This window comes from Mauremys reevesii, linkage group 19 (genome assembly GCF_016161935.1).
Source record: "Mauremys reevesii isolate NIE-2019 linkage group 19, ASM1616193v1, whole genome shotgun sequence".
Taxonomy (NCBI): domain Eukaryota; kingdom Metazoa; phylum Chordata; order Testudines; family Geoemydidae; genus Mauremys; species Mauremys reevesii.
The window spans coordinates 21,895,051-21,919,991 of NC_052641.1; the positions used below are offsets into that span (position 1 = coordinate 21,895,051).

At 49.7% G+C, this 24,941-nt stretch overlaps 1 protein-coding gene across 23 annotated transcripts in view; it reads left to right on the forward strand.

Moving 5' to 3' along the window:
* Positions 1–24,504, forward strand: part of LOC120386847 (DAB2 interacting protein) — a 374,907-nt gene extending 350,403 nt beyond the window's left edge. For 16 of the 23 annotated variants that reach the window (XM_039506775.1, XM_039506779.1, XM_039506774.1 and 13 more), the window contains 5 exons: positions 1,377–2,250; positions 5,315–5,467; positions 11,411–11,613; positions 14,934–15,021; positions 19,375–24,504. In XM_039506775.1, coding sequence (XP_039362709.1) covers positions 1,377–2,250; positions 5,315–5,467; positions 11,411–11,613; positions 14,934–15,021; positions 19,375–19,542 — 1,486 coding nt within the window. In that variant the 3' untranslated portion in view covers positions 19,543–24,504. The remainder of the gene's footprint in view (positions 1–1,376; positions 2,251–5,314; positions 5,468–11,410; positions 11,614–14,933; positions 15,022–19,374) is intronic. The other 7 variants (XR_005589941.1, XR_005589942.1, XR_005589943.1 and 4 more) reach the window with 7 other exon arrangements.
* Positions 24,505–24,941: the final 437 nt, after the last annotated feature.

A 24,941-nucleotide genomic window follows, 5' to 3' on the forward strand; every position in this document is an offset into this window, starting at 1 on the left:
ACCCACACAAATGAAAAGCCTCCACTAGTAAAATAGATTCTAAATGGGAGCTAGAAATTGCTGAACAATCTAATTAGGAGCGAGGGAGCCAGCAAGAGGAAGCCGGACTTGCTCTGTAATTAGAACTTTCATCTCTAATGCTTCCCTGCATGGGGTAAAGCTCTTCACATTTTGTGCCAGGGAGAATTTCTCAGAACAAAATACTCTGGCCCAAATACTTCCTATGTCAATGTAAATGCAGCATCTTTGATCTGACGCATTCACATGAAACTACTGCAAAGCCCTCGCCTTATCCCCCGGAATCGATAGTGCACAAATCTGGCCGTTTACTGTAGGAGGAATGGGTGACGAGGCCTCTGCCTTTGCTTGGAAAGCAGCAGGCAGCGTCGTTGCTAGTTATTATCATGATTATTGCTGGGTTTTTATTTGTGATATCCTAGTGCCTAGGAGCACTAGGCCAGGACCCCACTGTGCTAGGTGCGGTACAAACAGAACCAAAAGATGATCCTTGTGCAAAGAGTTTTAGAATCTCCGGATAAGACAAGAGACAGGGGAGCACAAGGAAGCAATGAGACAGCATGGCTGTAACTGGTGATACAAAGCATCCAAGGATCGATGCCTCTCACTCACGAACTAGACCCATCTACCCAGACCTCTCAGCCACTCCCAGATACAACACCCCCCCCACCCACGCAGACACTCTCATTCACTCATATACATATAACACCCATCCATCCCCATCCCCACACCCGTCCCTCACTTACATGTGAATTTTTCAGCTAAACATTCTTTCATCAGAAAATGCTGATTTGTTGAAACCAAACATTTTTGGCAGGAAAAGGTCAATGTCAACAGATTTCCTGGCTCGAAATGTTTTCAGAAAAAACAAGTTTTGAAAATAGTAAAACGTCCCGTTTTGACATTTTCAAAATGAAAAGTTCCTGTTTGTCTGTTCTTAACAACTTTTCACTCTGAAATGTAAATTAAATTATAGTTTTAAAAAAAAGTCAAAATCAAAAAATTGAAAGGAAACATTGCACCAACTTTTTTCCATGAAATGTTTTGAAAGTTTGGCACTTTGCCATCAGTCTGGACTGGTTTTAATCTCTGACTGTTTCACAGCACAGAATCTGTGTTTTCTGCCCAGCTCTCACCCTAACCCGTTTTCCCAGGGAAGCAGTGCTGTGACTGAGTTTTGCACACAGCGTCACATACATGGTGGGTTGGCTTGTTTGCATAGCTTTACACCACTGGGCTATACTGATTTTCCTACTCGTTTCTTTTTGCTGATTACTTTTACCTGCTGCAGTGTAGCATTCACAGCTCTTCTTTTTTCTTCTCCTCTCCCCTTCCTTTATGCGTTTATTTCCCCGCAGTCTGATAGATTTCACACGGTTACCGTCTCCAACCCCTGAAAACAAGGACTTGTTTTTTGTCACAAGGTCTGCTGGGGCTCAGCCCTCGCCCGCCCGAAGCTCCAGCTATTCGGAGGCCAATGAGCCCGACGTGCAGATGTCCAATGGCAGCAAGAGTTTGTCCATGGTGGACTTGCAGGACAATCGGATTTTGGACAGTGGGGCAAATGCACCCGGGGCCGCTGACTCCCTCAATGACAGTCAGTCGTCTGTCGGGCAGTTACAGGGCATATGGACCGCACGAACTCAGCAGAACAATGTGACTGGCATGGCCACGGTGCGCAGGGTAGGCCAGACCCCCACCACACCCAACGCCGAGAGCGCGCCCGGCAGGCCCCAGCTTTTAGCACCTTTATCGTTCCAGAACCCGGTGTACCAGATGGCGGCCGGGCTTCCGCTGTCCCCCCGGGGCTTGGGGGACTCTGGCTCTGAGTGCCACAGCTCCCTGAGCTCCCACAGCAACAGCGAGGAGCTGACGGCCAACAAGCACGGCTTCGTCAACCCTGCCGGGAGCGAGGACTTCACCCGGCGGACGGGGGAGCTGGCCCGCCGGCAGCTCTCTCTGACGGAGAAAGGTGGCCAGCCCACCATGCCCCGGCAGAACAGCGCCGGCCCCCAGAGGCGAATAGACCAACCGCCCCCTCCCCCCCCACCAGTCACCAGGGGCAGGACGCCGCCCTCGCTGCTGAACACGGTTCAGTACCAGAGACCATCCAGCGGGAGCATGATGTCCTCCTCGCCCGACTGGCCAGGCAGTGGGGCTCGCCTCCGCCAGCAGTCCTCCTCCTCCAAGGGCGACAGTCCCGAGATGAAGCAGCGCACCATGCACAAACAGGTTAGTGCCATAGGCCAGGCCGAGCAAAGCCGGCCTTGTGGGTGGAAGGGATGTGGGTGGGGATCAGGCCCCAAACTCGTGGAGGGAATTGGGAGCTTAGGCCGTGACTTTCCTCCCCTTCCAGTCTGGCAGCAGGATGGGGAGGTGGGGCTGGCTCTGAGCCGCTGAGTCAGTGGGGGGCCATGCGTTGGCTCCAGCCCGAAGCCTGGCCCTGAGAGCCCATCCGGAAAAGGTGACGTTTACATTTTCGCTCTTGGAGTTTGCTGGGTCCGTTTCCTCTGCTAAGTGCGACTGCCTCGGGGCTGCAGGTGGTGATGAGGTTCGAGCCTCTCCTCCATTCCGCTCCACCATCCTGTCACTGCTTTGCCTCCACATGCAAACTGCTCATCCCATGCCACAGTCAGTCAAATTCCATCTCACAGACTTGGATCAGGACCTGATCTCCGCAAAGTAAGAGGCTCCGTCCTGCTGCTGCTGTTTCGCTGGGGACATGGTGCGACTGGACACTCCCAATCCTGTCAGTTTTGTCTTTTAGAATCTCCCATGGATGCATTTTTTGGGGAGGAAGGAGAGGGGTGTAAAAAAGTGAAAGATCGGTCATTCCAGCAAAATCAGCAATGCTGAAATTCCCTCCTGTGCACAAATACTGTGCGCCAGTTGAAGCCCACCTTTGCCTGGGGGTGAATTTCACTGCATGTAGCCCTGATAGTAAAAGTAGCAGGTCACCCTGCTTTGTCCCCGATGCCTTGGACACAGCCCGTTTTGCTGGCAGGTGGAAATAGTTTTCCTAGTGCTGATTTTTTTCCGAAGAACTAATCCCATAGGAAAAGAAACACACCGAGGATTTCTGATACTTCAGATGAATGTGCCTAGCCAGCGACTGTCCACTGACACAGTGTAACGGCTCCCACAAGTCAGCACACTGGAGAGCAGGAGACGGGCGGGTGTGTGCAATTGCTCTTCTTTTTCAAGGCCTCTACAGAGACCTTTACCAGCGCTGGCCACTAAAAGCCATTTTGTCGATCAGACGTGGGGCTGGTCTGTGGGCAGCGGAGCTGCCTGTAGGTGCAGGCGTTAGCAAGCTGGCCGTGTAGCAGCATTTATATCATAAGGATCAATACTCATGATGTGGGGAAGGCAGAGAGGTCGGCAAAGCACTTGGGGGCCTGGTCGGGAATGAGGGCTGCTCCAGAGTACTTCTGCTGAGTGGAATGGATGCCTGATGACCCTTCACAAAGCTCTGGCCAATTTGAGTTCACACACCCTGTTCCCCCAAAGGTTTTCCTCGAGGGGGCAGGAGTCCCTGCAGTGCCGCTCCTGCCTTTTTATCTGTATATTCCAGTGGTGTAGTAACAGTCCACGCCAACATAATGAAACTGCTTGGTCCCACTCACCGGGGCTTAGTGTAGTTTGAGAGGAAATACATTCCATTCAGTGGCCGTTTCATTTGGATTCCCGAGTTCCTCGCTGCTGCTGATTGGAAGAGCTTCCAACCTCCTCTTTCCTCATTTTATTGCACGTGTTGGATCCAGTTTTGAATACACTTAGCTTGGGGTTTTCTGTCAGGTTCGGAGGAAGATGCCCAGCGGGGGAGGAGGCACCATTCATGCAGGGCTGACCCACATTTTGTCAGCACTCACCGGGCTAGAAAACCCCAAACATCTTCTACGGGGCTGAAAGGAACAATAGGGACAATTTCCTCCACCCCTCATGGCCACACACTTTTGAGAGACCTGCATCCTTTGCTCCTGCCAGGGTCACAATTCCCAGTCCAGAGGTGCAGGAAGCCAGAAGCTAAGGGCCCATTTATGGCAGGGGAATAATTCAAGGGCTGAGTCTGAAAGTTCAGGTTGAAAGTCCTGGATCCAGAAGGCAAGATTTACTTGGAGGGGCAGAAGGGAGAGAGGTAGTAACATCAGTATAACTATTTCCATCTCCACTGAGCCTTCATGGAATCATCTGACTTGAACTGGGAGGACTTTTCCCAAATGCTCCTATGAAGAATTCTTCTCCATCCAGGGCTTTCCAGCTCAGAGCGAGGGATCTGCTCTCATGCTGCCACTGCCAGTGACTGACCGAAAGGACCGGGGGGCTGGAGGTGTGAACAAGTCCCTGACATGTCTGGGTTTTCAGCTTGGATCCTCTTGTCCCGTTCACTCTAACCCACAATGTTCAGCCTGAGAAATCATTGACTACAATTTGTAGTCAGCTGTGATAGAGGAAAAATAGCTGGAGATCTACTTCCTGGAGTTTATAATGTGGTTGGAAAATCTCTAGGCAATTTTGTTTGCCTTTGGGTTTACAGAGACACTGCCCAGGCTAATCGGTGAGCAGGTGTCTTTAGCTTGCTGGTGATAGACCACTGCTTACAGTAGCACTTCTGTAGCGCAGATGGCTAGAGAGCAATCTCCTTGAAAGGAAACCCATTAATTGAAACTTACGAGAATCCCATTCTCTGAGCCATTGTAGCATTAAGAAATGCAGAGCCCACAGGATTGTTGTTGTAGGGTCCCTTGTATGACTACCTGCCTTGGAAGAACCGTAGATTTTTCAGGAGGGCCCAAGTGTGAGCAAAAGTCGCATTTCACTTTGTAAATCTGTTTGTGGCTGTAGTGAAATCTCTCTGCAGCAGGCGAAGAGGCATCTCGATGGAGGAGGAGGTCAAGAGTTAAACAACAGCTCTACCTGGAGGCTGAGCGGACACAACCTGTCTGCCTGCAGCATGAACCCTGGTAGGCCACATGGCATGAGACAATAGCAAGAGCTGCCCAGGGACTAGGGCCTGTTGATCTTGAGCGGATCCCCTTGAAGCGCAGTAAATGGCAGTGGATTTGTAGGGTGGCAGAATTGGGCCTATAAAGGCAAGCGGACATTAATAACCAAGGTGCATTAACAGGCAGTGTCCTTGCTCTCACAGCCTCCTTCGGGGGCTCTGACCCATTCCTTCCGTCGGAGCAGTACTGGGGCCTCGGGCTTGGTTGGAAGGAAACTCTCTCGCTCTCTAGCTTCACATCCGTTTTTGTTACCGATTTTTCTTTTGTTATGGTTGTATGTTTCATTGTAGGCCCCTTCTCCTGTGAACCCCAATGCCCTGGACCGCACTGCCGCATGGCTTTTGAATATGAACATGCACTTTTTAGAAGATGAAAGCATTGACCCAGATTCCAAGCACAGGGATAAGCTCAGGAATAAGGACGAGCTCAGCCAAGCAGAAAAGGTAAAACCTGACTGGATTGAAACAAGTGTCTGACTAGAGAGAGTTTCCTTAAACGTCATTTAATTGAGCTGCACGGGGTGACGCAGCAGCCCTGGGAGAAACCCCACTGTGCCCCTGCCGCACGTTGGGAGCAGAATGCTGGGGACCCTGCTCAGGCTCCGCGACCTGGCTTGTCCCTCTTCTCAGGGCAAGAGAGGAACAGGGGGCAGGAAGGACTATGAGAAGCTAGAGCACCAGGTCACCGCGGAGCCAGTTCAAGCAATGCATGTCAGTGCCCCAGCCCTGTGTACCCCCACTGCAGAGAACAGGGCTTACAAAGTGAACTAAAGAACGGACCGAAACGAGCGAGGCAGGAAGTAGCGGGCAGTCCTCCTGGCTTGCTCGGGGGAGGTGGGGCAAGATGAGCTCCAGCATTCAGGCTTACAAAAGCCAGAAGCGCATTCCAAGGATAGGGGCCAGGTTCTGATCCCTGTTACATGAGCGTAAGGCTGGCATGACTCCATTGGCTGGAATGAGGTTGCTGAAGGTTGATGCCATGTAACCAAGACCAGAGACCAGTCGCTCTCCCCAGTCCAAGAGTGACTCAAAGGCTGGGTCTTGTGCTCGGAGCGGGGGTGTGATTCCCAGCTTGAGTGGATGTACGTGCTAGTGCTCATCGTGCGAGTGCACTAAAAATAGTAGTGTCGCCACAGGAGCCCGGGCGGCAGCGAGCGGCAGCACAGGCTGGCTGCCTCGAGTACAAACCTGCCCAGTACCCATGGATATGTATTCAGAGCAACGAGTCCGTGCCACCACTCTCTGCTGCCTCTGCTACCACAGCTACGCTCCCGTCGGTGGTGCGCGGCTTGGTGAGACCACGCCCGGGAATGTCCACGCAAGCTGGGACTTGCACCGCCCGCTCCCAGGCCAGGTGTGGCCTCTGGCTGCTGTGTTAAATCTGAGCACCCCAGGCCAGGGAGTAGCTCCGCATTCGAGTTGCACAAAATACATTCAGCAAATAGTAAATTCACCACAAAACGCATTTTTTTCCAGGCACTGAAGCCATTGGTGAATTTCAGGTGAGATGTCAGAAATATCCCCCCCAAAAAATCAAGTGTCAAAATCTTTTGCCTTGACGTTTTCTAAACAAACTCTCTTGAGGTTTCATTTCAAAACTGTTGTAAGCAGCGTTGGTGGAGGCATGTTGGTCCCGGGATGTGAGAGAGACGAGGTGCGGGAGGGAATCTCTTTTATCAGACCCACGTCTGTGGGTGAGACACACACTTTGGAGCTACACAGAGCCCTGCTTCGGATCAGGAAGAGGAAAGCTCTTTGTGAGCTTGAAAGTTTCTTCCCCCTTGCCCCAAAGTTGGTTGAATAAAAGAGATTCCCTCCCCCACCTTGTCTCTCTCGTATTTCACAACAGTCTTCTCCAAACGAAATGTCGAGTTGAATCGCCATATGAAACGTTTCGTGTGACCCGAAGAAAAATTTGGGTTGTGCTTTTTTTTTTTTTTTTTTGGCAAGAAAAACCACCCAAAACGGTTCAGTTTTGGTTTGAAATGAGCCAGATTTTTTCAGCTTTTTCCATTCGGCCACTAAGTCCATTATTTGCTCAGCATTACCCTGCCCTAGCTGTAGGAAGAGTGATGTATTGGCTAGGTTCCCCAGCTCCCAGCCCAGCCCGAGAAGAAGAGCAGGGAGGAGACCAGCGTGCCTAGGTGGAGGTGAGCGAGTGGAGCTAGAAATCAAGATGTTACAGTCCAAGTTTGCGGAAGATACTGCAACTTAAAGCAGATCGCTAGGGGCAGGTTTCATCAGTCACTAGGGAAGAGCAAAGAGTTTGTCATATCTGACCAGGATTATATCACTTCTGTCTGTGACGGATTAGCCCGTTGGTGACACCAGCACCTTCATGCCCAGCACAAGGCCAGTCAGAGTGGAAATCACATACACTGGGGAAGAGGAGGGATCTTTTTCTTTTTAATTTGCAAGAAGCTCTCCCAGCAGCCAGACACAGAAGGCTCTGTGGTATTGGAGCTCACAAATGCTAATTCTGCCTCCCATTAGCCATTCATTATCACCTGAAACTTTGAGTGCTAGTCCTCCGTGTATTGTTCTGAGGGGCAGGGATGTTTCTAGTTTTGTAACGGTGACTTTCTCTTCCTAATTTCTCTGGTGCTGCACCATTCTCTGGGCTGTCTGTCATCTGTTAAACTTGAGCGAAGTGCCAAAGCCTTCGACGGGCAGGGACTGAGAAGCACAAGGAGAAATCTCACATCTTTCATATAAAAGAAAAAAATGCCTGGGTTGGTTTTAAGAGTTTAACCCATTTTATTAGTGATTTTCCCCCCATTTTGGCATCTTTATTACATGAAAAGAAATGTGCTGAGGGGGCTGATCAGAAAGCATCTGATGTGAGAAAAGGTCAGCCAGCTAGCTGCCTTCATTTTTAGGCTATAAAAATCTCAACTGCTAAATAAGAGTAGTCTCGAATCCTTGTTATTAGCACAGAGTCCAGCAGGGGTCTCCAGAGTGGCCACCAGTGAAACGTCAGGTGCTCACTGGTGTTGCATGGAGCACTGGAGGTCAGCATGGCTGGCATAGCTGCTGCAGGAGAGCTGGGAAGCAGAATAACGTGAGTGAGGAGCCAGGCCTTGGAAGGCTTATGCCCTGATTTACATCTGCAAACTACCAGGACGAGGCAGAAGGCACCCCAGTTAGCAGACTCCGTGTGCCGCTTCCCCACTGGTAGTCGCTAAACTGCTTCTCACCAAACCCACTCTCCTCTCCGGCAACCTTGGCTCGCCTTTTAACAGGTGGCCTCTCAAGTGAATTCCACTCTCTGCAGCTTCTGGCCCTGGCTTTCTGCCCTGCCAGAGAGATCTCCACGATGGTTTCACCCGCAGGCTGAGGGAGGGACAGGATGCTGCAGACTCGCCACCAGTATGTACCCAGCTGGGTAGAGACAGACCGCGTCAGGATTACGAGGTCTGAGAGCATTTCAATAAATCCTGCTCCCTGCCAAAATATCAAAATGCAAACCCCAGCAGAGCCTGGTGTCTCATTCCCATGCAGCATCCTTTGTTACTTTGTTGTCATATCAGTCACTGGCATTAAAGTTCTTCATTAGCATAATCTCTCTCCCCATTACTGTAAGACTTGAATGGTAACCAACAATGAGAGAAGTGTTCTAGAGACAGGAGCGACTCGCACGCTCTCCTGAGGCTTCTCCTGCTATCCCTGGAGCTCCCTTACGCTGCTCCTATTTTGAGTGTAGGGTAGGTATTGAATCTCTCCGTGTTTGAGTGACTCCGCTCTGTACACTGGATGGGTGTTGCTGTCTCCCCCACTTCACCAGGTGGTGTGTGTGTGAACTGTGTCGTCTCAGTGACTCTGTAAAAACCTGATTAAAGGAAAACCGCAGTGATTTGTCACAGCTGTTGTCTGCCCTGGCAGAAGGATCTAACAGGGCTTTCCCATCTCTACCTGCCATCATCCTAATACCTTAGCTACTCACAACAAATATTCAGCATCATGAATTCCAAGCCAGGTGGGTCGCGGTTGCAGTTACTTCTCAGCCAGTGGAAATTACTGTAACAATTTGCCATCGGTGGAGCTGCACTGATTGACACGGCTAGAATCTGGCCCTTGCCATCTCCAATCAGTGAATGGGGCAGGCTTCTCCCGCCCCGAGAGAGCTGCCAGTCTAGTAATGCTCCCCGTCAGGCGGCCCTGCGCGAGGGCGTACATTAGAACACAAGAAATGTAACCTACCATTTGAATGCTCAGCAGAGGCAGGAGACTTGCAGAGCTATTGTCGAGTACCTTCTGTTTATTTAGCTTTAAAAACAAACGGTTAAATTACCAGCGATGTAGCCACTATTTACTAAATCAATATCAAAAGCAACCAGAGCCCTCTTCATTTATTATAACTAGTAATATACTCGATAAGTTGCCTTAGCTCAGATTTGAAAGTTGTCTGCCTTTAGTCAGGTATTTACAATGTCTGAAACTCCTTTAACAGCTCCTCAAAATGGCAGGTTCTGTTTGCTTATTAATCATTGTTAATTTGGTGGTGCTAAGGCAATTTAGAAAAGTCACTCATTTCAAAGTAAAAATCTCTTTCTATTGCACATTTATACACTGGAGTTTTCCTTTGTCTAAGGAAGTTGTACCGAATGCTGAGCTACCACGACAGCTCAATACAATGTTACTGACTAAAAGAAAAATCCCCCATGTTTTGAACTTGTTCATTCATCTTCTGTGAGTCTTGCCGCTATTTACTTTTATTTTATCAAAAACTTTTCCGAGTTCTTTGACATGAAAAGCACAATAGGTGGAGTCTTGGCTTCATGCACTAACTCCTCTCCCATTGAGACCTGGGTTGAAATCCTGACTCTGCGGGTTAAGCGAAAGTCAAACTGCACTAGTGTACAACTGACCGTCTCTGATCAACCCGTGCCCAGTGCGAGCCCTTGATCCAACTCCCATTGACTTCAGTAGGAGTTGGCTCTAAGCACCAGCTTCCTAGGGAAAATGCACATTAATAAAAGCTTGGCCATAGACAATGGGGCGTTCGTGCCCTAGGGGGCGTCTGATGGTTGTTCATTAGAGCAAATCCCATAGCACTGTTTGGGCCCAATTAGAGTAATTCCCGTGGTACGTGACCAAATGTGCTTATCATTTGCTGGCTGCATGATGGCCCATGTGCACTGAGCTTGATGGCTGCAGCAGACAGGTATCAGCCTCACAAAAACTATCCTGACAGCAGCTGGCAACGTGCGCAGTCTCCACGGAGGATGATTGAATTGGCTGCAGAGAGGTGCTTTGACAGAGGCCAGTGTGATGAATCTTGCACTGGCGCTGCCTGTGCTGAGACCTTCAGTCTCCAGGGTGGCCAGACCAGCACCTTTTTTTGCAACATTTCAACACTTCCTTTAAAAAAGCAAATAACCGTTCAGCATCGAAAGTGCTACTTGCTGAGAGCTCACATGATCGGCGTGGTCTCTGCTGTTCTTGGTCACCCTGGGGTCCAGCTGTGTGTAATGGTGACGCCCACCATAGCTTCAGCCCCACGTGGCTGGTTTAGCTCCTTTTGAAAAGGTCTCCAAGCTGGGTGCATCTGTGCAGAAAATCCAGCTGGGGAACAAAATGTAACACATTCCGGAACTGAGCACGTCCCACCAAAACCCAGCCCAGCCTCTGCTCTTGTAGGCGTTGCTTGGATTTAGTGGGAGCAGTGCCTGAGTCATTCTGGGATTGGCCCTAGACTTGGAAGAGTGGCTTCTTGATGAGCATTTTCACTGTCCCTTGACTATAGGTGCTGTGAACTCTAAGACTATTGCTGCCCTTTGTGCCCACTGCCCGATCAGGGATCGCTATTAATGAGCTGTTGCTTGGGCTGCAAGGCTTTCACTTTCGGGCAGTCAGTTCTTAAACGTTTTCCCTAAACTCAGGCGGTATGAACCCGTAGGAAGCCAGCTTTTCCGTGTGCCAGCTGATTGGATTCAGATGTAAGCATGTGCAGAATTCGCAGTGCCACCCCTTTATTTACATAGACCTGATGAGCAGATGCCTGAAGCCAGAACCCCACCAGTGCTGCCTCACCTGCTGTGTCTAACCCTGCCCTGCTGTTCAGCCTGAGCAGCTGCCCTCATACATTTGCCATTCAGTGGAGCTAACTTGCACCCTCATTTTAAGTTCCAAATGATGCTAACCAGCCATTCTCTGCACCTGCCAGTGACCTGTCATCCCAGCAGAAGGGCAGCTCCGCTCCTCGTGCAGTCTGGAGGAGAAGACGGAAGAGGAGAAGGTTTTGAGCAGCTATTCAGGGTTGCTCCTATGCGGGTTTGCAGCTAGTCTAATGCGAGGAGACGGGCATGGCTGGGTTACTGGAGAGTCTTGGTGAGGGAAAAGCCCTAGTAATAAAAATGCCTTGTGCTTTCTCCTTGAATGCTCCAGTACCAGCAGGACCTGGTGGTGCTGCAGGACAAGCTCCGCATCTCCAACAAGAAGCTGGAGGAGTATGAAAACAGGTTCAAATGCCAGGAGGAGACGACCCAGAAACTGATGCTGGAGTACCAGGCCAGGCTGGAGGAGAGCGAGGAGCGGCTCCGCAGACAGCAGGAAGATAAAGAGATCCAGATGAAGGGGATCATCAGCAGGTATGGGGGAGAGAGAGAGAACCCCCAACATATAAATGATTGTAGCAAGGAGGTAGCTGCATGTAGACAACTGGGAGCCTGGGAGCTTTAGCTCTCCCTCCACCCCCACCCCCCAAAAATAGGTAGGGATTGTGTTAACAGAGAAAACAATGAGTCTGGAACAGAAGCTGGTTTATGTCATTGTTAATAAAGTGGATCAATTTAGTCGTGATAGAAACTACTCATTAAAGCAACAGGCAACGCTTTTAACTCTAGCCCCCCATCCCCGACCCCGCATTAGCTGTAAGCACGCAGGACGCTGTAGCACAGCTGAAGTCTCCTTAGCAGCAAGTTTTCTTGGACCCCATTAGGGCCAGTTTAACTCTTCTGATGTAGAGAAATGAAGGCAGGTCATTGTGTGGGTCTCTCAAATGAAATCTTACAAACAAGGTTCATCACAAGTCTTCAGCACAGCCCTCTACCTCTTAAGCTAAGGAATAACCCTCTGTTACTGGTTGCAATAGTAGGTTGTCATCCTCTATTGATGAGCCTTTAGAGGAAGGCCTACCACATAGTGAAGATGTTCAATCTGTGTGAACATAAAGATTATAGGGGTGGTGGGTTGTAAGAATAGTGCGAATTACTGTGTGTATTCCTGTAGCAACTAGGAGCCCTTGTGATGGAGCAGAACTCCATTGTGCTAGGTGCAGCACAGACACACAACAACAAGATGGTCCCTGCTAAACGTTCTTTGCCATCACTCCTCTCCTGGCACTGGTGTGCAGTGCACTGCGGGCCACTGTCTGCTGCCCTCTGTCACTCTAGTCGTAGGTGGAGTGTGGCGTCTCTAGCTATAGATTGCAGAGTGCTTTGGGATGGACAATGCTGTCTAACACGATTTGTTACACACTCAAAATGGCCATGCCCAAGCCTGGCAACAGGATTTCCTGGAAATGGTGCCCTGAAACCTCTCGTCATGTATTCCCATCTCATGTGCATGAGTGGTGCCGTGCCCAAGGCCTTTCATGTCCAAAGATGAACAGCTGGCCCTGTGCCCAGTAGTAAAGAAAGAATAATTAGCGAAGGGTGTGAATCCGGGGTGGATCTAACCAGCTGGAAATTTGTGCCTTCTTTTAGACTGGAAATAAGACATACATTTTTCACAGTGAAGTAATTACCCATTGGAACACTTCAGCCAGGGTCGTAGTGGGTTCTCCATGGGTGAAATCAGGATCAGGCTAATAAATCTGCTCTAGGAAGTACTGGGGGACGTTCTATGGCCTGTGTCAGATGAGGTGATCACAATGGTCACTTCTGGCCTTAGAATCCATGAAACCTTCAAATTCAGAGTGGGTTGTGGGTTTACAGGCTAAACCTGGAACCAGATGTGAAATTTCCAGCAAGCTCCTCTCTTAGTAATGGGCTGAATCAAAACTCTCTAAGCTTCCAGGGGCTTGGCTATCTGAATGTAGCATCTGGAGCAGGGCTGTGAAAGTACTTTGGTTTTTACATAGTGCTGTGTCAGCTCTGTGTCAGGCCAGATTACCCCTTAGCATAACCCATGGGAGTCAATGGTGTTACACTGTTGTATGCAAAATACACAGTAACCAAAGCACCACATTTTCAATCAATCTGTATTTCTTGTGTCGGGAGAAAAGTAGTTCTGAAATCAGCAGTGACCCCAAGCTACAAGAGAATCAAACTACTTCTGAGGTGCAGGCAAGTCTGGGCAACTTTTAGTTTTTCATGGTTTTTCATTTCCTGGGGTCCAGCTGGAAATGGAGGGGCCCTCACCCGCTCCCACGCGCTTTCCAACTTCAGGTTTGCAAACTTCAGCTATTTCGCTCCAGCGACCCCCTGCCCCTGTTAAAGCTCGGGGTGACAGAATCCAGAGATTTTCTTGGTTCACTGAATGGTAGAATTTAGAGAGAGATGAGACCTCTGAACCCAGCCCAGCTCTCTGAGCTCAGGGTAGGATTTTCCCTTTCAGTATATTATTTTGTCCTGTTTTCTGTACTCCAAGCCATGGGTTTTCTGCCTCTCCTCTTGGGGATTATCCCTCCAGCAGACATCTCTCACAGTCAGGAAGGTTTGCGTGTTCCTTTCCATCTCATTACTCCTAGCTGGCATCAGGTAACCCTCTGCCCCCGGGGTGTTTACGTACATATAGGCTGTTATGGCCCAATGTCACTATCTTTAGCCAAGCTAGACCCGTTCAGTTCTTTTAAGCTGCTCTCCTAAATCAGCTGCTCTAAAGCTCCCTCCCTCCCCACCCCATCCTTTGTTTGCTCGTGTCTAGAGTAGTTTAACAGTCAGACAGAAAACAGCAGAGTTTTGAACTATCGGAGCAGAGAGTTTTGGTTGGTTTGTTTTTTAACCAACAAGCCTCTCAGGGCCAGCAATTTTTCACGGCCCCAGCCCTAATCTGACCTTAACTGCAGAGATTCCAGATTCCCTGAACCTGGGGTGCTGTGTGCGCTAATGCCTGCAATGTCACATGAAAAAACTTAGTTTTTTGTGCTCCCTGAAGGCGGGGTTACAACGTGAGAGCTTCCCATTGGTTTGGCCTGTTATTTCACCCCTCGCTCTGAGCTTTCGAGATATAAATCAACCCTTCGCCGCCTCCTGCTATCAAGGAGTAAGGGAAGAAATAATGTGTATCATTCATCCTGGGAGGCTGATTTAAATGTCTACCAGACTAATGGTGTGGTGGCTGGATGTGACAGAGCCAGTATAGATCCTAGCACATGTAATTAATGGACTCCTGCACCTGGATGCTCTCTACAGAGGGGCATTGCCTTTCAGGCTGGTGGATCCCGCGAACAGGTGATCGGAGCAGCCTCCTGGGTCACCAGAGAGCTGACAGCTGTGCAGGGCTGACCCAGGCTGTGAGTTGAAGAACTGAAGTGGGGATGAAGAAGCATGAGGAGGGGGACTAGCACTACACTTCAACTAGTGCTGGCCTGGAGGGCTCCATGGCTTTCTAACAGGGTGTCTAGTGCCTTTCTGCTCCAGGCCAGCACTCACAGCTAACCTGCTGGGAGCAGGGGCAAGCCAGAGTCATTGGCATTGGTAGGTCTGAGTATAGTTTCTAGTAGGCAGGTGTCCCTATCACAAAACTCACTACGCAGCCGCCAGGCTCAGCTAGAGTGGCCAAGGAGCTGGAAATGGGCAGGGCCAGGGCAGGCTGGCAGTGGGAGGGAAGAGGTCCATGCTCTGCTTGTTCTGATTTCGGTCTCTCAGGCGAGCTCCTTGCAGCAGCATGACGCAGTGTTTAATAACAGCAGCTAGACTCTCTGCTTTTCGGAAGCTAAGTGTTTGTTTCCGTGTTCTCGTGCCAGATTGATGTCAGTGGAGGAGGAATTAAAGAAAGATCACGCGGAAATGCAGGCGGCAGTGGATTCCAAACAGAAGATTATTGATGCCCAGGTCAGTACCCTTTTAATGTCAGGATGTACAGCAGTGCTGGGGGAACGAGCCACCCTGATGTGCAGATTCCGCCGTTACTGTCCTAGTGGGCATAGCGAGCCTGGCACTAAACTGCCGGAGCCAGACCGCAGGTAAGGCTTTCGCCTGGCGTTATTCCCATCGTGATGTTTGCACTGCTACAGCACCATCCATCCAGGGGGCTGAGACCGTGGTCTCCCTGGCAGCAGACAGTGAGTGTATGAGGCGGCTGAAATGGAGCTGGGGGATTCTAGGACCATCTCAACTTCAGTGTAGCCTTAAAAGGGGCTGATTTAAACCCAAAGCAAGAGACGTCAGAGTTCATGGTGGAAGTCTGTCTCTTTCTGAGCCTCCCTTGGGTGCAGGAGTTACGCTGCACGGACAGGATAACAGGGCCACCTAGAGGATTCAGGGGGCCTGGGGCAAAGCAATTTCGGGGGGCCCTTCCTTAAAAAAACTTGCAATACTATAGAATACTATATTCTCGTGGGGGCCCCTGCAGGGCCTGGGGCAAATTGCCCCCCTCTCTGGGCAGCCCTGCAGGATAACATCACCACCTGCTCCTCAGATGCTTCTATATCCCATGCCCACTGGCGACTGCAGAGAGATCTCTCTAGGGGAGAAATTACCGTGACAGGCTTATAAGTCACTCCTTCCCTTTATGTACCGGGAAGCTCTCTGATGTTTGTGCTTACTGGCAGTGGGTGTTGCTGGATGGAAAGAGGTGACCTGGAAAGCCACCACAGAGGGGAAGGGAAGGTGGAGGAAAAGGGAAGCAAGCATCTGTAGGTCGGAAAGTCACCTACCATGCACTGATGGTGAAGGTGGAGAACATCAGGGCTTTGCCCATGAGATGCCAGGAGCAATATAAGCAAGTATCATACAGAGAACATGTACCCTAGAGTAGGGTAGCATAGCCTGTTCCTTACCAGGGACTGCACGTCCCATTGAATGACTAAGGACACTGATAAAGAGCAGGTACCTGTAGGAGGATGGTAGAAACCATTCTACCATTGCTCACAGCTCCCCTTTCCATTCATAGAATCTCAGGGTTGGAAGGGATCTCAGGAGATCATCTAGTCCAACCCTCTGCTCAAAGCAGGGCCAATCCCCAGACAGATTTTTTGCCCCATATCCCTAAATGGCCCCCTCAAGGATTGAACTCACAACCCTGGATTTAGCAGGCCAATGCTCAAACTACTGAGCTATCCCTCCCCCCCATTGAGCAGCTGGATGGTGGGAGATGTGCAAAAAGACAAGTCTTCTCCTTCTTCTCTAGGAGTTTGGCGTAAAGGCAGCTGATTCCATTAGCAGGTCATGTGCAGGACCCAGCGGCTCTCTCCTGCCTGGGCCAACAGAGAGACTCCTCTAGTCACTGTTGAAAATCTGCCTGAACTGAGCTTTTACCTCAGCCCCCTGACAAACGATCGACCTCCCGCCCAATAGTGCAAAGGCTCCCATTAGCCAATGAGCTGCTGAGAAGGAGAGAATTCCAGGGCTGGCTTCCATTGGTTCAGGCACAAATATTTGAAGTTCATTTCCTAGCTAACTGTAGCACCCAACTCAGCTCATTAAATACACGTGGCCACAATTAACTATGGGTGCAAAAGTTGGGGCAAATGTCTGGGTGTGAAACTGTGCCTGAGATGTACAGGCTGTGGATGCTGACAGTCTGCTCCAGTTTGAACACAGGAACAGAAGATCAGTGTCTTGGCTACCATCTGCAGCCAGGTCCCACTATTCTAGACTACATGCGTAATGACCCTGTTTATCCCGGAGTGAGTCACCATTCCTGAGTAATGATTTACTGGGTAGCAAATGGGAAAGGAGCAAGGAGAACCTGGCGAAAGGCGTCGGTTTATCTTTACAATCATTTGTTCAGCATTAGTAAATCAGCATGTCCACTTCTCTAGTGTTCAAGCTGAGCTTAGGGGAAGGAGGGGAGTCCATTAACAGACAGCTATTGACAAAGTGCCTTCCATAGCCTGCAAATTGCACTTGACTCTCTCAGCCTCACCCTGGCCCTCACACACTACCTGTTTCTCCTCCTCTCAGAGCCAGCCTCCGGCACTGCCTGGCCAGTTTTTTAAATTGGATTTTAGGAACTTTCCCTGGGGCACAGGTAGAGTTCAGAGGAGGGCACCCAGTCCCGTCCACTAAGCAGCATTGCTTGCTTCAGAACCTCGCACAGCCGGACCAGGCACCAATCATTCCCCCATCGTCCAGACAGGGTACCTAAGGACCCCGCCGATCAACCAGCATAAGAGGCTCCCTCCTTGCTGGGCTGAGGCCTGAACAGGTCCCAGGAAAGCACAGCTGAGCAGAATGTTACTACTTTCTCCCTTGTGAAATTTCACCCATTTCTGTGGGTTTGCCATCAAACTTCACACTTTTGTCTTCCTCATTGCTGCAGCTACCTCAGCACGTGGGATTCTGCTGCCCACAGAGCTCTGGGCAGAAAAATAAGCATCAGCATGGTCTCACTCTGCCAAAATGCCCTTTGATGCTTTAACTTGCCGTACACGGCTCTGAAACAGATGTATGGCTCATACATTGCTATGGATCAGGCTGAAGGTGGCAGCTCACTCTTTTCTTGACATCAGTGATGCTTTATGCGTGAGAGCAGTGGTTACAACACAGGCGTGCCTCAGTTATCCATGTCCAGCTCTGCTGGGCAGCGCTTTAAAGATTCTAAACCCCCTAAGTAGACACAGCCCATTTGCTGGTGTTTCCTTTTGGACTCTTTTCCTACATGGCTGCTCTACCATTGGAATGATGAGTTTACTTCGATTTTCCAGTTTAAATTGGCCAAGTCCTGGTCTCCATAAGCATTATTCCTGAGCAAAGACTGCACACAGCCGCCCAGTGTGAGGCGCACATCCTGGAGAGCAAGCACCACAATTCAGTGTCGACAAGGTCTGCTCGCTCTTCTAAAGTAGCTAGTGCTGGATCTGCTCTGAGCTGGAGCATTAAAGACGGAATTGCACACGTGACGACTGGGACAGGCCACAGGCAGACAATAGGCACTGGTGGCTCTCAGTCCTCCTGAGGCCCCGGCCATGGCAGGCAAATGATGAAGTGAGATATGCCCAGATAATTCTGGCAGGTGACCTGCACCCACGTGCTGCAGAGAAAGGAAAAAGCCCCCGGGCCCTGCCAGTCTAACCTGGGGGGAAATTCCTTCCCCGCCCTACACGTGGCGATCAGTTAGACCCTGAGCGTGTGAGCAAGAACCAGCTGGCCAAGCGCCTGAGAGAGAGAATGCTCAGTGCCACCGCAGAGCCCTGCTGCTTCCTGCCCAGTGTCTCCTCACCAGCCCTGGCCATCCCAGGTGCTTCAGAGGAAGAAAAAAACCAAAACCACAGAACCCTGGGGGATCCCTTCCGGAGCCCTGCAGCTGAAACCCTAGAGCATGAGCTTCACCTTCCTATTTTTAACCAGTTTCTATGCCTCTGGGTCCCACCACCTCCTAACATTAGCCCCAGTGCTAGCTAGCGTCAGGGAGAGAATGGTATTCAAAGCAGTGTACAAACAAACCGTCACTAATCTAGCCTCGGCGCATCCCTCGGGTAAGTATTTCTGTCTGCGGCTGGGGGGCCTGAGCAAGGAGGGCTACGTGACTTACCCAGGTTCACAGAGGGAGATGGTGTCAGAACCAGATTGCTTGGTGCCCATCCTTGTCGTCATAACGCTGGACTCCACCCCCTCTGTACTCAGTGAGAAATGGGACCCTGCCATCGCAGCCGTCCAGGCAGGCTGTGAGGCATTTGAACTATCAACTTCCATTAAAACAAAATCAATTAAACATTGATGTGAATAACCATTAGAGGAGAGAATTGGGTTTTAGAACATGAACCTTATCCTCATTCTAACTGCTGCTGGGTGGGAGAAAAAAAAATGTGTGTGGCATGTGCCTGTATAATTGGAGAATAATAGAAGCCATTTTATCTCTCTTTGTTCAGGGTCAATTAGAACACGATGAAATGAATTTAGCTCTGATTCCACTAGCCTGAAAGCCTGACATGTCGAAGTTTGTGTGAGCCGAGCTGTTCTCTGCAGGGAGGGCGGGGCTGGCAGTGGTATCTGTTTACACTGTCCTTTGGGACAGAAATTTCCCAATTCCCCTGGGTCTGAACCGGTACCGTTTACTCAAATTGTCCAGCCCCCAACATCTGTGAGCTCCTGTAGAACAGGACCTGCATCCAAATCCTCCCTAGGTTTGCTAAACCAAAGCTGGCCCTGCCTTTGCACACCTCTGCCAAGAGGTGAGGTCACATGGAGGCAGTTTCCACAGGCCCACTCGCTGAAAGCGCCCCACTTTCTGTTTGGTTGCAGGAGAAACGTATTGCTTCACTGGATGCGGCCAACGCACGGTTAATGAGTGCCCTTACTCAGCTGAAAGAGAGGTACAGCATGCAGACACGTAACGGGATCTCCCCCACAAACCCAACTAAATTACAGATTACAGAGAACGGAGAATTCAGAAACAGCAGCAATTGTTAACCCGCGGAGGGAGCTGCTGCAGGAGAGGAGGCCTGGCCTGAAAGACTGCGCAGCAGCAGGGGTGAGCCGTGCTTCAGAGAATGGCTGCTGTCTTTCCCCCCGCTCCCCAAGGAACCAGCTCCTTACTGCAGACGGCACACGTGACTGCTCCTTGGTGGGAGACGCCAACGCCAGCGAGTTGAGGGGACCGAAAGACCGAGTTGTGTGAAATGTGTGGAAAAAGGAGAGCTCCGTATATGGGGGGATTGCTGTCACGGGTGGATTTAAGTCAGTGTTTAATGTTTAACCTTTTCCTTCTCAAACTGCCCAAAGGACACACCTCTCACTCCTCCTGCCCATAATAATAAAGGGGGCTGGGAAAGCCTGCGCCAGGCCCACTCAGGCTAGCTTCAGTGGTGGGTTCCTGCTGGTAGAAGCTCAGTGGAGGAAGAGACTGTATTGTTGTGAGACGCACTTAGTCTAATTCCAGCCCACGGCAGGAAATGCTCTGCCATGGCACTTAGTTTGCTCGGTGGCTCGTTCTGTGTAGCTTCACGTCGGGGTGGCCGTAGCACATCCCTCCTGTGTGCCGCTTGGAGTACGCTCCACGCATTGGTCCATGAACGAGCGCCTTGTTCAGTAGGGGAGATGTCCTGTGCCATGCTGGAGGTAGTGTGCCACTGTCCGTTTGACGCTCACACAAGAGAACTGGGGTTTGAATGAACTCGGGAGAGCAGGGTCTGACGTGCAAGGTGTGCAGGGTGGTAGCCAAAGGAATGCCAGCACAGACAGACAACAGAGCAGGTCACTGGGAGGGGAGTGAACAGCACTTTAGCAAGATTTGCTGGGCTATGCAGTGTCACAGCAAGCGTTACCTCTGTAGGAGTCCGGCGCCCACTGGAGAGTCCAGCATATTACACCTTGCAGCAAGAGAACAGCGGTCTGTATTTGCTTTACTTTTTGCCAACCTACTAGTCAGAGGCCAAGCCAGTGCAGCTGCTGCAGGCTTGTGTCCAAGGCAGTGGGACTGTTGTACGCCAGCAGAGAAGGGGAGCTGGTGTTCTAGGGATGGTTTCTTCATTTCTAGATGCAGCTTCTTCTCGGCAATCTACGGAGGGGAGGGAGGAGCACACTGCCTTGTCACAAATAGAACACAATGAGAAGTTCCACACGAGTAGCATCCCACTAAACTTCCTGTTATTGAACACAGCAAATATCACGGCTGCTCATCTCGCCCAGGTGCTTAGCCATTGGGTTGTGAAGTGTGGGTCGTTAGCCAAAAATCACTCAGAAAAATGTTGTGAAGCCCCATCACAATTCAGGGAGTGGAATTAGTTTTACACCAGTACTTGTTTAGGATGCGGCTGCTTGCTCGGAAGAGGAAGGGTTATTTGTGGGAGGGGGGGTGCTATATGCAAAGGTGTGTGCAAAAGTCAGGAAAAAGAAAAACCCTGAAGAAGCATGAAGGTTGGTAATTGTATTTCTTTTCTTTCACAGTATGCATTAGAAAAAAATACAGCCCATTTTCTGGAATACTGCCCTCTTTAGATTGGGAATGAGCACTGCATGGAAATTAACAGCCTTGAAGAATGTAAAACATGCTCATAAGGGAATAACCAACAAGAACAGCAGCAGCCACCGAAATTCCCATGGTCAGGAGGCACTGTGCAGACATAAGCCAGGATTAGACTTTCCTAACTGCTGAAACAAGTAGATTCGGCACATTCAGACGCGTGTTGCTCAGCGGAGGGGCCATCTCCTTAGCGGGGGATTATGCCACTGACCTGCCGCCAGTGCAGGTTGGTGGGTTTTTTTAAAGTTAGTCCTTTGTGATCCCCAGTCTCAGAACAGGTCATTAATACTGAGACCCAGAGAGATGGTTTCTCTGAGACATGGATGCCACTGTACAGTGTATAGGACGTCTGCCTATTCCTCCCATTAAGAGCATATACTGGCTGTATGCTTGTCCTAGTTTGCCCAGTACCGTGTTTAAATGTACACTCAGAAGGGACTAGGATACTGAATTGTGCATAGGCTTAGGTACCAGCTCCACAGTATCTAGTCTGTGCTAGCAGGACACTGTTTGCGTTTCTGTGCTGTCCTGCAACAGCAAATCCTAAAAAGATTCACTGTGGAGGGGATTATTTTAAAGTTAAAGCTGCTTTTTTCTAAAAGCTTCTCTTCCACGGAAGCCCCAGCCCAGGTCACACAGGGCTGCACCTTCTGCAGCTCCGGATCTTGGATGGTTGACGGTCTGTCTGCGCTCGAAGCTCTCCACACGCAAGGAATGCCGTCCCATCTCTTGATTTAAATTCAGTGTGGCGTGAACGTAAGACCAAAAAGAGGAGCTCCTCAGAGCCAAGTGACCATTGAATATTGGAGAATTAGCACAAATGGCTTTGAAGAAGCTCATAAAACTGACAGCCCCAGAAGAAAGACCCAGACAGGTTAGGAGTATACAGGGTACTATGAACAATTTGGTACATACGCTTACATCCGCCTTTGTCTCAGTGTCAAATATCTTTAAAGAACCCTGCAAAAAAAAGACTTTTTAAACAGCTGGTGCCCGGAGATGTACTTTTAGCTCTGGTTATTTTTTTAGGGTCTGAAATATTCCTCCTGTGAAAGATGGAAGCTGTTTCACATAGAATGCTAGGCAGGGGTGGTGGACGGGTGTCCTAGCAGGGACTGATTTCCATTCTTACACGGAAACTTCAGGGAATTGTTTTTGGATGCAAATTCAGTGCTTGCCCTAAGAACTGGCAGGGGGACCCCCCCGCCAAAACAACTGTCTATTTAGAACTGAAGCTAAGTACTGTACATCTTAACCTACTCCTCAGCCCTGAGCCAATCCTTGCTCCATTAACTTTACAGGGACTACATTACAAAGTCCTGGTTAACACCAAAATCTCAGTTAAAGCGTGCACGTTGTGCTGCTGGCATAACAAAAACCTAAACCCTTCCACAGGAAGTTATTTTAAAACTAACGTTTCCAGATCCGACACCTTCTGATGTTCTGTAGTTTCCTGAGCCAGTAGGAAAAGGAACTCAGTCCCAGAAGAAATCTCTTCTTTGGAGAGATGCCCCCTAAACTGCAAAACATGGGATCCGGATCTGGCGCTTTGGCTCAGGCCCAACTCTAACTGCGTTACTTCAGTTTGTGGTTTTATTTATAAGCTGCACACCAGTGTGGGGCTGTGAGTGCAATGCCTGTCCTCAAGCCTGGTGTTTCGCATAGCAATACCAGAGACAATGTGCAGAGGTGCTCCCAGCGACAGAGAGTAAAACCACCACTCTACTGACCATCATGCGACCTGCTGTTTTCCTTCTCATGCTTTCTGCGACAAGAGCCTATTCTAGTGCAAAAACTGTAAACGTGTAAACAAAACAAACATTCACAGATTTTTATCTTGATGCAAGTCTTACAATTTTTTGTATATGTTCTTGGTGTTTGACTGTAATGTACCTATTCACCCAACAGTTGTATATAGTAATTTACTTCTGGTGCTGCTTATTTGGTCAGGATTTGAGTGTCTCTACTGCGGGTTTGTTTTTGTTTTGTTTTTAAACAGAGGTGGCCTCAAGTAAGCAAATTCAGATCTGGGTTCAGATTTCAGCTGCCCCTTGGGATGGGACCAAGGTTTTGATTTGGGGTGATCGAGAGACAACATGTGAGACTTTGGGATGTGAACTATCCCATGGTTGCTGGTTGTGCTTTAAGTTCAGAGCCAGAAGCTCCTACCAACTACAACCGTTTAGTAACCAACCTCTTCTTCCCATCCCCCCCATATCTAGTAAGCAGAAATGTCCTCCACCCAAACGGGTCCTTGGAATTCTGCACTCTATGGTTTTTGCCTGTCGCTGTTCGAGCACTCCTGGCATTGTGAGCAGTGTCCTGGCTCCCCTGACCTGGGTACAGCTGTGTAACTTACTGCCGGCTCAGGATACACCAGGTTATGCTGGATCAATAGACTGGAGGTCTCCCCAGGCATGTGATAGGGATTTGCTGGACCTGGGTGACAATAGCTGTGCTTCATTAGTTCCACCAAGCTCATTGCCTTTCTGTAACCATAAACTCCTCCCCTGTACCTTTGCTTGGTTTTCTTCCTGGGCGGAGGGGGGAACAACCCTGCACTGATCTCCAGGGCTTGGCCTCCCCACAGATCACCTCTTGGGTCTTTTCCAGCCCTGTTCCGGCATGCTGCCTTCAGGGCGAGCTGGGACTTCAACTCCACCTTTCCAGTTCTGGAATCTGAAGTGAGTGCAGCTGCTGCTGTTCCTTAGTTCCCAAGCGATTCCTGGAACTGCCGCAGACGGGAGGCTGTTCACTTCTAGCCAGATACGGTGTCTGTGCTAATACCCCTCCCCATTATGGGTCAGCCCCGGGCACCCTTGAGTGACTGCGGTGCAGAGAAGAGCTGTCATTGTCTTTTCTTGGAGGGGGAGTGTCTCTCATTTGGGCCAGACAGAAACCTGTTCATTTGGTGAGCAGGGTCTTTCCAAACCATGGACAGTCTACAACAGTCCTCAAATGCTGGCGCTTTGGAGCAGGGGTTTGGTTTCACCAGTTGACTTTCACGGGTAACGTGAGGTGTGACATTGCTGTAAATTTTAGGTGGTTCTACATCAACTATCGGCACCCAAAGTGCAGTCTCCATGGTCACATATTCCTTTATCATCCATCACTGTGTCTTAAGATATACCTCTCTCTCTCTCTCTCTGTATATCTGCTTAGGCTGATACTTGTTCCTGATGAGCAGTTGCTATGTTTTATATCCTCTTATGAAGAAAAAACAAAAAACCTTTTTTGTAAGTATGTTTAAAAACAAAGCAAAGTGGAAGTGTTTGCTGAAACTCTTTCAGCCTCTTTTAAACTATGTAATAATGTACAGAGAAAGTTGTTGGTGTTCAAAGAAATGATGTGGACGTGCAATTTCTGTACATTTGCAATTAGAAATATTAAAGATTTATTTAGCTATTTTATGTCAGGTCGCCCGCAGTGTTAATCAGTCAGACCCTGCCTGATTTGGCCCCAGGTGGCAGCCTGAGCTGGCTTCTGCTGTCTGAGTCATTAGTCTTCTATGGGACTAAATACTACAACAAAACTACAGGTCTCTCCAAGTGCGTAGTGGGAGGGAGGATGTTCCTAGACAGAAAACAAAAGATCTCAGGGAAGTGGAAGGGGAGATGCTGGAAACCACCATATTAGGGGCAAGGTCTCAAGAATGGCACAAGCCTAATTTCTGGTGAAACTCAGCCCAGCACCAAGGCACCAGAGGACATTCACGCTGCACCCTCTTTGGGACACAGCAGTGTTAGACTGACGCCAGACATGGGGACGGAGCTTGGAACCTCCCCCTCCACCAGGAGAACAGTGGAACAAGATACAAAAGAAAGTTCCAGCATGCACAGACATAGGA